General features: G+C 38.7%; 1 protein-coding gene across 1 annotated transcript in view; it reads left to right on the top strand.

The window, feature by feature from the left end:
- Window positions 1-12,286, top strand: part of LRP1B (LDL receptor related protein 1B) — a 473,299-nt gene that overhangs the window by 184,490 nt on the left and 276,523 nt on the right. The window contains exon 8 of the mRNA XM_058839737.1: window positions 3,525-3,782. Coding sequence (XP_058695720.1) covers window positions 3,525-3,782 — 258 coding nt within the window. The remainder of the gene's footprint in view (window positions 1-3,524; window positions 3,783-12,286) is intronic.

The following is a 12,286-nucleotide window of genomic DNA, read 5'->3' on the forward strand; positions in this document are numbered from 1 at the left end:
TTTCTTCCTCAGCACAATTAAATAACTCTGGAACTGAGAGCTTTTAGCTTCACATTCCCTTTGGGAAGGATGTTAAAATAGGTATCGAAACAGCTGGGGGCTCACTGTGGGGTTTTTTCCAGACTTTTTAAGCATATTTTCTTTTGTGAATAAAGAGGCAGTTAATGGTTTCTTCTGAGGTGAAAATGAGACAAAACACAGCTTTGCTGAACAGAATTTAAGAACTTACTTGTTTACCAAGTTTTTATGCCTAAATTGCAAATTCTGCATGTGATGAGAAGAGTATTTAAGGAAAGAGAATGACAGAATTGGGAATATCTAGCTGAGGAAAAGAAATTCATCTGTTTTACAAAAGTTCCTGTTATGTTTTATATCTCCAAAGCCAATCTAGAGAGAAATGCTGTGTGGTAAGAAAGATTTGTCACGTAGATGAAGTGGGATTACCTGATAATGAGTAAAGAAAAAAAATAATTCTAGCCTTAAAAAAAAAACAAACCAAAAAACCAGCCCTGTTTAACTGATTTGCAACACAATTTTCTTGTAAAATCTTGCCAATCTAAGTTTTAAAACTTTAGAAATAAAACAACCCATTTGTGAGGTACATTATGGTTAAACATCAAAAAAAATGTTGAAAAGCAATTGGACAGCTCAGTATTTTTTCAGATTTTTATACAATACATATACTGGTGACAGCAAAATTCTTGTGGTTTCCAATGCATACCCCAGGAAGAAGGGGTTTAAGCTGTTTGTAAACTCTGAATTCAGGAGTTTATGCCTTTCATATCATTGTGGTGGAAAAAATAGAAAATGCCAGCATTTCTGAGGGTTTTTTTCAGATGAGAAGTCTGTTGGCAGTGAAAAAACACCTTCGTTTCTGATTTGTTGTGGCATCACTTATTGATCTGTATTTTAGACAAGATAAGGTAGGAGGGAAATGCAAGTCTTTCATCTTTTCCACTACTCTATCTTAAACATAATTCAAAGGAGGATGCTTTCATTTTAGTCAAGAAGGATGAATCATAAAACTTCCCTGGATTAAAGAGCTATTCACTTCTTATCTTTTCTATAAAATGGAAAAAAAAAAAAAGAAAAAAAAAAAACAAAAAAAAACAACTTGTGGAAAAAATAATACACATGAAGTCCACTTGTTTGAAAAGCTGCTGTCAGCTCACTGGAACTCGCCCTAAATCTGTCCACTAAACTTTTAAGCTGTGTAGAATCTGTTTTCGAGGAACAGACAAGCAGTTTTGTGAGAGTGAAGACATGATTTTTTTTAGTATCTCCTAGTTTTCATCTTCATTATGCTATACATTAAGCTGATTTATATATTTTTGCATGAAATTTTAATATTTTGTACAGTTTTATTATCAATATATATTATGTTTTTTTTCAAATTATGAAATCAGCCTTTATCTGAGCAACACTGAAGGATGCAGGTAATCTACCCTACTGTGAAAAACCATGATTAACTGCTTTAATCCATGGAATGATTTAATGTATTTATGCTTTAAAAATATGATTTCAAGCCCAGTAGTCTAGTTTCTGTATTTTTAATGTGTAATGCTGCCTGCTGAGCAGAACCTCTTGGCTGTGCCACAGGTCCTTCCAGCACCTTTGTGTGCAGCCAGGTTTGATTACAGCTGCTGCTCAAGAGGTTTGAAGCTAATTCCTTTTAAGAATTCCCTTATGTCTTAGACCCTAATACCAAAATACAACCTTTCTCTGGAGTTTAGTGAGGTATTAAATCCTCGTTACAGTTTTCAATAGGTCAGTTCAAAGAAAAGATCTGGTTCTCTCTCACAGCCCTAAACCACCTGGTGGCTTTGGAACTGCAAACAGCTCCTGTGAGCTGCCTTCTCTTTGAGGCTTTAGATAGTGCAGACTGTGGAAATATCCGGCTTAACACAAAGTATAAGAGCAAAAATCATAATAAAGGTCTTTTCACACTGCTGGTAGCTGGGGAAAGAGTGATTGAATCCAGAAGTAGGCAGTGGTGTTATTTTGTGGGGAGAGAGAAGCTGAGCACAGAGCTGCTGGATGTAAAAATAAATCCCCAGACTCAGCAGGATGCAGATGGAAACTCTCCTTTTGTACCAGTCTGGAAAGTCTGGGGTGAGTGGGTGAGAGGGACTGAAGTTCTTAAACCAGGCTTTCTTCTCAAGGGTAGCAAAAGTTGCTAAGAACAGGGGGAAAGAGAGATTTACAGGCACTGACTGCAAAGGGACCCACCTGGCAGATTTCAAACAAAAATTGCTTAGTGAGAACCCCCCACACTACTTTATCTTTTAGAAAGGAAAAAAACAAACAAGACTAGAGAGCTCCACTCATGGCTTACACCACAAGGGATTGTTTTATTTAAAAAAAAGTTAGATCCCTGTAGTTCTTGGATATCTTCTGAAATTCAAGGAAAAGTAATGTTTGGATCTGACTGATGGATGGGTGGAAGTGAGTGTGAGGATGGTGAGGACAGGCAGTGAGTTCCAAAAGCAATGCTGCAGAGGTGTGGATTTACTAATGTTCATGTGGGATTTACTGGAGAGGGAGGAGATGTGTTACAAGACAGAATATAAATTATGGAATGAAAAGGGATAAATAAGGAGTAAATGAAATCCATGTTAGAAAGAATAGACACTATAAGTTTTCAAGATGTTTAAATAAAAGCAGATATTGGCAAAGAACTGAACACCTACTGCTGTGGCTTTGAGCGAGACCACTGAGCCTTAGACTCACTGAAGTATTCTGTTCTCTCTAATCAGACCTGCTGATGAAGTAGCATTTGTCAAATCCTTTTATTTATGCCATTCTTTTTCACCATTTAGACATCTGGAACTGCTTAGTGAAAATTTGAGATTCCATTAGGTGGAATGTTGATTGAAAGTGCTGTATGTCAATGCAGTGTTCAAACATTGATGCATTACTTTGAAAACAAGCAGATTACATTGGGGTGAGAGCTCCTGATGTGGCAACACAATTTTTTTTTATTTTTTTTTTTTTTTTCAAATATGCCTGAAACTGCAGATTTTCTATGCTTTAAGGTTTCACTGCGCTGGATTTTTTCTTAAATTTCTTTAAGCAGCACTCACTCCTCAGATTTTGTCCTATTTTATAGACTTTCATATGAAAAACATCTTACAATTTCATGAGTCTTCATAAGTTCTGCAGGTTTTCCTGGCCTTAATTCTTTTTGAAATGCCGGTAATCTGGATAGAGATAATTTGCATAAGTTGTATTTCATTTTATGACTTAGGCATGAAAAATGTTGCAATAATGATACTTGGAATTAAACAGAGTCTGTGGGGCTGAGGTAATTAATTTTCTTTAATGATGTGAACCATTGCAACAGCAGGATAAAATAGACTAATAATTGGGAATATATGATAGTTATGAAAATAAAAAACAAAACCAATTTATTACATATCTTAAAACAAGCAGGTAAGAACATTAAAAACTACATTAAAACCGAAAAGATAAATATGAAACATACATCCTGTTAATCCTTTAAACTCTCTTCACTTTGTTTTCAGAGCCTGCTGACAGACCTCCTCTTCTTCTGGTCGCAAGCTCTGAAACCATTGAGGTTTTGTACCTGAATGGCAGCAGAATGTCAGCCCGGAGCCCTGGGAAGGGATCTGCAGTGGTGAGCCTGGACTACAGCTACAGAGAGGACAGCCTGTGCTGGATCGAGGCACGAGATCTCTCCAGCCAGCTCAAGTGCTCCAAGATCTCCAGAGCTGGGACCTTACCAGGGGAGTGGACAATAAACATGGCCCAGCACCTTCACAGTAAGTGTTTGGCAGTGTTTGACAGAGCACTGCTGTCTGAGCCTGCAGAACTGCTCTTGGGCACTGTTGGAAACAGTCCTGAGGAATTAAATATTGCAACTCACACTGAAGCCATTTTACAGTTTTTCTGTCATATATTCACTCTGAGCTGCAGTGTTTGTATCTCTTCAAAGGTTTTTAAGATGTGTGGTTTTATAGACTGACTGTAATGTGTGCAAGTTACAAATCCAGCACTGCAATGGAAGAAGAAAAGTAAAAGGTTTCTTTTTCTCTGGCAAAATAGTGCTGCATAAAGCTCAAGAGTCATTCTCTGCTATTGGGACAATACCAACAATGAAACAGAATCATATTTAGCACACCAAATACCACAGGTATGTCAGTTCTTAAAAGAAAACCAAAATATTTCCTGACTTACTGGAAACAAACTGCTGCCTCTATTCTTTTTAAAATTAAAGAAATCAATTTAAAAATCCCTCAAGTCATCACACTGAGTCAGACTTTGCATCACAACATTATTCCTCAGTCAGCTTTTCAATTTTTGGGACAGTTACCTTATGAGGATGATATTCATCCACAGACACATTGATGCCTTAAGTTCTTAAGTTTTAGTTTTCATGTTATCCAGATTCTGTACTGCATTGGTATATAACTCTGAACTTCATACAAAGTGTTAGCAAGGTCTCCTCACAGTGTAGTCAGAAAAAACAATCCTGTTTCAGCCCAAGAACCAAGGACAACATTGCAATTTCAGGCCAAAAAAGTATAATCAGGATGGGACTTCATCACTTGAAGCTGTAATTGCACAATTAATCCCAATATGGAAATGGACCAAAACATCAAATATTGTGAAAACTCATGCCCCATTGTCCATCTTGGGTGGAGCCTGTGCTCCTGTGCTGCCCAAGATGTGTTCTTTAAAGGCCTTTTAATAAATCCCTACTTTACTCCTTTAGCACTGTCTGGCCTCTGTTCCAGATAACCTCTCAAGGCATCAACACTAGCATGTGAACACACTGCAAAATATTATGCAGGGAAAAAATAAAGGGATTTTCGTTGTCTTTCACAGAGATGGTTTAAAATTTGATCTAAACCTTGGAAAAATCTTTTGAAGATGACATGTGCATCAAAGAATATCTCTGAAAGGATCTCAAACCCTCTGACCACAAGTTCAGAAATATTCAAATCACAAATTTGATTATAACTTTTTTGAGGTGCAAAAGTGATAAATTCTTCATTGAGATGGTGCTTTGGACTATCAAAAGTCCAAAGCTGTTTCATTTGTAGCTGTTGTAAGTTGTGTTCATTGATGCAGGGCAAGAGTTGGGTTTTTTTAACATATTTTTCTAATTTTATATGCAATAGTCAATTGAATTTCAAAAAATATCTCTAGAAACAGGATTAGGATTTTGGGGGTCTTTTCATTCACCACTCATTGTGTGTATTCTACTTTTAGTGAACACCTTATCCTAGATATAAATATATTTGTTTGCAGGATTCTTTTTTCTTTCTTCTTGTTTCCTCTATTCAGTTGTGGGTTTTTTTCAATGGGATTTTAAGTGTATTTTAGAGGGCTTTTTATATTTAGATATCAAAGTACCTTAAAGATCACAGTGGCATTATTTCATTGTGCATTTCCAATTCACCCAGCCATTGATATTTTGTTTTCCTTTTAGCAAGAAAAATCAAATTAACCACAGTCCTGGGCAAAATGTGCTTTGTATTGAACTCTGTGTGTGTTCTGTCACTTGTTTGCACCATCAGGGTGGACCTGAGCACTGTGGCTTGTGCCACCCCTTCCCCTGCATTCCTGTCCCTCTGTTCCCTGCATGACGAGAGCATTTCTGATCCTGTGCTGTCCAGTTCTGCATCGCTGCATCTCTTTGCAAAATCGAGGCCCTGGGATGGGTTTGAAATGAATACAGTGCCTGGAATTAATGAGCTGCTCATTTTTCATAGTGCCAGCACACACCAGCTTGTGGTCTCTAATGTTCTTCTCAAACTTCATGGTAATCATTCAATCTTGTTTAGATGAAGAATAATAATTCCCTTGGACATGAACTGACTGCAGATACTTGCTTTGACTTCTTTGATTTCAATTTGGGAAATAGTGCTCAGGGACTTAAAAAAACCCAAAACTTTGCTGGGAGCTCTGCCTGACAAAATCCCGCAGATTTAGCTGTGGGAGTGTTTTTTCCCAAGCACACACATCCACAGACACTTGTGTTGTGCTGCTCAGTGGAGCAGCAGCAATCCCCACAGTCTGGGCTTGTCTCCTCAGAGGAAGAGACAGCATGAAACTTGATTTTGTCCACCTAATTAGGATCTTCTAGACACCACATGAGTTATTCCTGCTAGGACATGGCAAGAATCTCATGTTGCTCCACCTGGTATTATTGTGGCTGCTGCAAAACAGAGTTTTAATTTTAAATTCTTCCTTTTCTTCACTCCACCTTATCAGGTCATCTCTGCTGTTTTCTCTTCATCATACAGCACTACACCTGATGAGGCAAATTAATTTTGTAACTCTTTGTCAAGGAAAATGTTTTCAACTGTAATTGCATTCTCTGCCAGCTCAAGACAAATTAATGGTCATGGCCATGGGTGATTCACATAAAATTGTACATTCTGTACTTCATAAGAACCCTTTCTTTGTGTTTGTGTTGTGTTTGTGTGTTGTGAAATTGGTTATTCCTAAACTACTAAGGAAAAAAAAAAAAAAGAAAAATCATAAAAAGTTTTCTTAACAGTGTTCGTGGAATATATCTTTTTTATTACAATCTTCTAATCATTTTGTTAGAGAAAAAAAAAAGTCTGCATTTGATACAAAAAGTGCTAGAAAAGTCAGTTATACAAAGTGATTGGGACTGCTTGAAGTGGATTTATTCAAAGTGTTTGCTGCAGTGAAAGCAAGTAAGTCTTGTAGTTAGGAACAAAGAATATAGATCATCTTTAAAGATGAAAGTCTATATCTAGGAAAGCAGGGACTATGAAAATGACTTGGTTTTCATGATGGGTCATACAGCACCAGCTCCAGGTACTGAACATAAGCTTTGGATTCACAAAAGAAAGGAAATTACAGTCCTTTAGCTTCTCTCAATCACACTCAGATGAGTCCAATGTGACTTCACTTTGGTGAGGATGTGTCCCAGATGGATGGAATCAGATCCTTTGAAGCACTGAGTAACTTGGTCTGAGTCTTACTCTGCAGAGGGGGAAGGCTGAGGAGAGGCTAATCCTGCACTTGAATGTTTTTTGCTCTGGGAGAACAGGGTGCAGCTCCAGAGATCCTCCCTTGTGCTTAGTAATTAGGCTAATTTCCCTCTTAAATTATTTATTATCTCAGGGTTTGTTAGTTTTATCCCCTTACATAAGGCCAGCTTTCTGCACACACAGAGATATCAGCACAGGCATTTTGGTATCAGCCAAGGCCAGGCATTGTCATGTTGTTTCATCTTTGTCTTAAAAAGAAGAAGTTTTTGGAAGAGAAGCTGGGAATCTTCTTCTTGGGAAAGATTTATGCAGGCAGTATTGGAGCCAGATGGGCTTTCAGGGGTGATTCTCCTGTGAAGAAGGCTTGTGCAAGCTCTGTCCATGGTAACAGGGATGCTGTTCCTCACAATTAGCTCACAGCCCACTTCAGTGAGTACAGTGAGACTTTCAGGAACAACCATTTCTTTAAACTGATATCTCTAGGCCCAAACTAAGGAAAAATCTTTCTAATGGCATGGATGTAGAAAATCTCCCAATTTTCTGCACTTTCAAAGCCATGATGTGCAATCTTACATTAAAGCTTTTGTGTGGCAGCTGAGAGGTGGCCAGAGCAGCATCCTCTGGATGCAAGAATCCCCTTCTTCCTCATTTCAGGAGGCATTTTGTGTCTTCATCATTACCAAGCACCTTTCATGCTCTGCAAACCAGCACCAGGCAGCACAGCCTGGGTTTTAGCTGCTATTCTTCTGCAGAATATAACAAAATCTCTTCTGGGATGATGCTTCAAGAGCATGATATTTTCTGCTTGGCTGGCGTTTGATTCAGGTTTTCTTGGCACTCGGTTATCTCAGCACACCACAACCAACGCTGCAGTGCCTGTGTTCAGCTTTGCCACCCGTGTTTGTGCCACAGCTGATCACTCCTCACCTGGGAAGGGCCACAGGCTTTTCCCTTGGCAGCTCTGTTTGGACAGGACTGCTCTGGATTAAAAGAAACATCTTGTTTCCTCTGTAGTAATTCAGTTTTTACCTGCCAAGGTTGGGAGCAGGGGGTGGGTATGGAGGGGCTGGAGTCTCTGGAGGGAAAGGGGTTTGCATCTCTGCTTGTGGGACCCTGAACCTTCTACTCGATCTGCTGAGCACAAGGCAGGCTTTTTGGAACTCCCATTTTTGGGATGTGAGTGCAGTGAAGAACATCAGACAGGGAGCCCAGGGAATTTAACCATGATCCAGGAGGGTCTGTTTGGGTACATTTCTGTTTTCTTCCCTGGTTTTTGTCCCCCTAATGGCACCTCCACCTCCTGGCCTGAACCACTTCTCAGGAGTGATTATCCATAAGCACTGCTGTGTTCAGAGTAGCTGCAGTAATTTCCCTCGGCATGGATGAGGCTCAGTCACTGAAGGAAACACCAAGCACTGGAGATGGTGTTCCTGTCAGCAATTCCTGTGAATTGCCATGAATATTCATGGAATCAAAGTTTGGCTTACTCTGCAGGAGCAAAACTGTGAAGATCTGGGGGAAAGTGTTTATTCCTACATAGTCTGCCCCAAACTTGCCTCCAGACAGGCACCAAGAGCTGTCACACAGTTGTAGAACGTGGGTTTGTTTGTTCTCCTGTGATAGACAGCCCATGTGCCTTGAAGATGCACAGAAAGGAGGTTTCATGTCAAAGGTCATTTATACCTCACATGGCTCTTTTGTAGTGTTCAGAGCCCCTGAATCAGTCATGGGAGCCCAAATGGGAGGTGAGAAGAATGTCCCAGGGGAGTACCACAGAACACTTTTCCTGTGTGTGGACATCTCAAGCTCTGGCTGACCTTGCATTGCTGTCCTGTCATTTCTGAGAAGACTGGTCAAATGCTGGCTTTGGGATATTAAACTTTCTTACTTTGTCTAAAGGTGGGATTTCTTGGTTCTGGCTTTAAGTTTTTTATTTTTTTTCAGTAGTGTCAATGACTTATTCTTAAGTGCCCTAGACAGCATGATGAGTAAATATACAAAACTGGGATATTTTTCTCATTAAGTGTTTATACAATTTGAATTTCCCATCTCTTTTCACTGTCCAGTCACTCAGTCTCCTGACATCCTGAAGTTTTTCAAAACAGACCTCCTCTTTGCTGTTCTGGAAATGTCATATTTATTGGACCTCATCACCATGTTATTCATGTCATATTCATAAGTCATTTCATATTCTTCCAGGTGAGGTGTGAATTGTGAATGTTGTCTCACACAGGGTCCAGCACAGGCTGTTGCTCTGGAACTTGGTGATGCTCCAGAGGGAACCAGGTTTGATCCATTTGGGTCATCCTTGGTCCATCTCTGTCCTACACGTTAGGCTACGTCTTTCCTGAGTCTTCCTCATGTTTTCCTCAGTGTCTGTTGGGATTTTCATGTTTCCCTGTTTACATTTTGTTTTAGTTTCCATGTGCTTTTCGATATTTTAAGCCCAACTCCAATTATTTTTTGGATGTTCATGCTCCATGATGCAGGCAATGCTTTCTTTATAACTGTCCATACTTTTATTCCTCATTCTGGTATCCCTGAGCTTACAGAACTCTTGATCCAGGATTTGATACAGCCTCAATATGGTGCTTTCCTAGCACAGTACAGACTTTTATTTAGTGCAGGAAATGGTGCTATCTGCTAATTGTCCTTTTTCAGAGAGTTTTTCTGTCCCATGTGATGACAAGACTCCTTTGGAGACTTAGGCCTGTACAGAAACTCCCTTTTATCGTTGTACTACTCTCCTTAGCTCCTTCTCTTTGCTGATTATTGGTTCTGCACAGCCTTTCTGATGGTTATCAGGGTTAGTGGAAGGATTAGAGGAGTTCAAATCTCTCTGTTCAACCTCCAACCAGCACAGTCACTTGGGTATCATCCTTTGTGGTGTGTACTGCAAATGTATTATCTTTTTTTTTAATGAATAATACTCATATAATCAAGTTTATACCTCAATTCTCAATGGTGTTTGTACAAAAGTTAAGATATAATCTGAAACCCTAAGAGGGCCTTTCTTCTCTTAGGGGGTTCTAAATATCAGTTGTGAAGGATCTGCTTTTGCTGCATCTTTTGGGTACAGACTTTTCTATTTGGCTTGGGAATTGTTCTACTGGTTTGAGTATTGTCACCACAACATTGTATCGTGTCACCTTGAGGCTCCCATGGCACAGAGCCTAAATTGATGACATTTCCCTCCAAAGTTAGGTTATCTGCACTTAATCCTTCTTGACACCAGAGCTACTGTTTAGCTGGTTGTTAATTGCCGTAAATGGATTTTTTCGGTCGTTCAAAGATGTGATGTTACTATTTTTCGAGCTTTGTTACTCATCCAGCTTCCACAATTGATCTTGCATTGACATTGGTAAAAACCCTGTTTCTGCCTTCTGTTCTTAGCAAAGCTGGCATGGTGTCTTTTCTTCTTTTATTTACCCTGCAGTAGTTGTGTCCTGGACAGTGAAATCTCAGACTGAGTACAGGAAATAAAAAGACTTATCTCTGGTATTTCTCAGTGCAAATTTTTGATTGTTTTTGTTTTGGTTTGTTTTTTTTCCCCTTCTCTAAACCCCTAGGCTCTGCCTGGAACAGTCTCCTGAATGCAAGGAAACAAAAATTATCAGTGTTGAATTGTTGTATTCCCTTTTCTCTGTTCTATCAACTTCCTAGCTCACTATTTTTGGACTTCCTTCTTAATTCCAGCTTCATTGTTGTCCTAACTTGGGACATGACTGGATCTTTTGATGTGTTCCTTCCATCCCAACCCATCCTGGCTAGAAAAGCTCTTGAACCAGGGAGGAAATCCAAGAGCAAGCAAGCAAACTCCCACAGCAGCAGAAGGGCTTTGTAAAGAAAAAAGGAATTTTTTTTTTGTCATAGTAGCAGTAACCACTAAATTTATCTTTATCAGTCAGAATGCTGAGGGACTCTTCGTCTCTGTCAAATTGAATTATTATGCTGCTTGTAAAACAGTAACATTTTGATTTTGATAACAAGGTTTTTAAGGTAGAATACTATCATTGGGGGCTGTAGAGATGTAATTATAGATAAATAGGTTTCTGCTAATGTAAATCGCAGCTTTGTAGTCAATATTTTACAAAAGCATTTATATCTTCATATAAAATAGCAGCGAAGTATTGGTTAAACAAAAAACAAATTCTCAAGTAATTTTTTTTTTTTTTCTTGAAAAGTGGCATTAATTCTTGCATGTTTTATGGGATTAGACACACATTTTTCCATAAAACTTTGACTTCCATATGCACCATGTTGTCTTTATTTTGTTCTTTACTTGGTAGCCACGGGAACTTGGAATTATTGGAATTATTCCACATGTCCTCAGTATTCATGGGAGTTTGTCTTCTGCCTTTCTTCCAATAAGGAAAGATACAGGAGATAACTAAGAGACAAACACTTGTAACCTGCCCATTTCAGTAAAGCTGTTTATGAACTTGAGGCTTCAGATTCTCTCTTGGAAACTTTCTTAACGACAATTAAATATCTGATTAATATTCCAGTATATTTCAATATGCTAGTTGCATATGCATAACTTTTTTTTTGCTTTCTACTGATACTTCATTATTGTGTTTATAAATTTCACATCTCTTAAAATTTAGCCAGTGGTTGTCTTCTAGAGTGGTAAAATATCTTTGTAAATGCAACTCACATATGATGCTAGCCAAGTTTGCTTCATTTAGACTAATTGACAGCAAATTTGCCACACATATTTATTTATTAATGCAAATATTTAATTCAGACTTCATTAAAAACCTAAAACACTCCACTAAAGTCAAGTGAAGAAGTCAAGAATTCTTGGTTTTGGGCTTTTTTCCTTTTTCATAATGCACTTTGGATTGAGTCATTAAATGAGTTCTTCTTCCTCCTAAAGATTTTTCCTGAGGCACAGGTCAACGCTGCAGGAAACTTTAAAAAGTCTGTGACTTCTTTCAAAGTACTGTTTGCCTTTATATGAGCAAAGGGTACAAAAAAGCCCTATAAACTCCAAAATACGGTTTGTTTACATCCAACATCATAACTGGAACCGTGTTTAGATATAAAAATTAAGCACTTGAGCAGTTGCAGACCAAAGTCCATCCCAGGCAGAGATTTATCAGTAGCTAAAACCATGAGAGAACAGGATTTTGTTAGCTGTGAGCCTGAGCAGTGTTAAGAATTCTCTGTGATACACAGAGACCTGAGTCTGCAGGGAAGTGACCCACAGGAAATGGCACAGCTGAGCCACACTTTCCACAGCCAGAAAAAAGAGAAGAGAAGAGAAGAGGAGAGGAGAGGAGAGGAGAGGA

The sequence above is a fragment of the Poecile atricapillus genome, chromosome 5 (assembly GCF_030490865.1).
Source record: "Poecile atricapillus isolate bPoeAtr1 chromosome 5, bPoeAtr1.hap1, whole genome shotgun sequence".
Taxonomy (NCBI): domain Eukaryota; kingdom Metazoa; phylum Chordata; class Aves; order Passeriformes; family Paridae; genus Poecile; species Poecile atricapillus.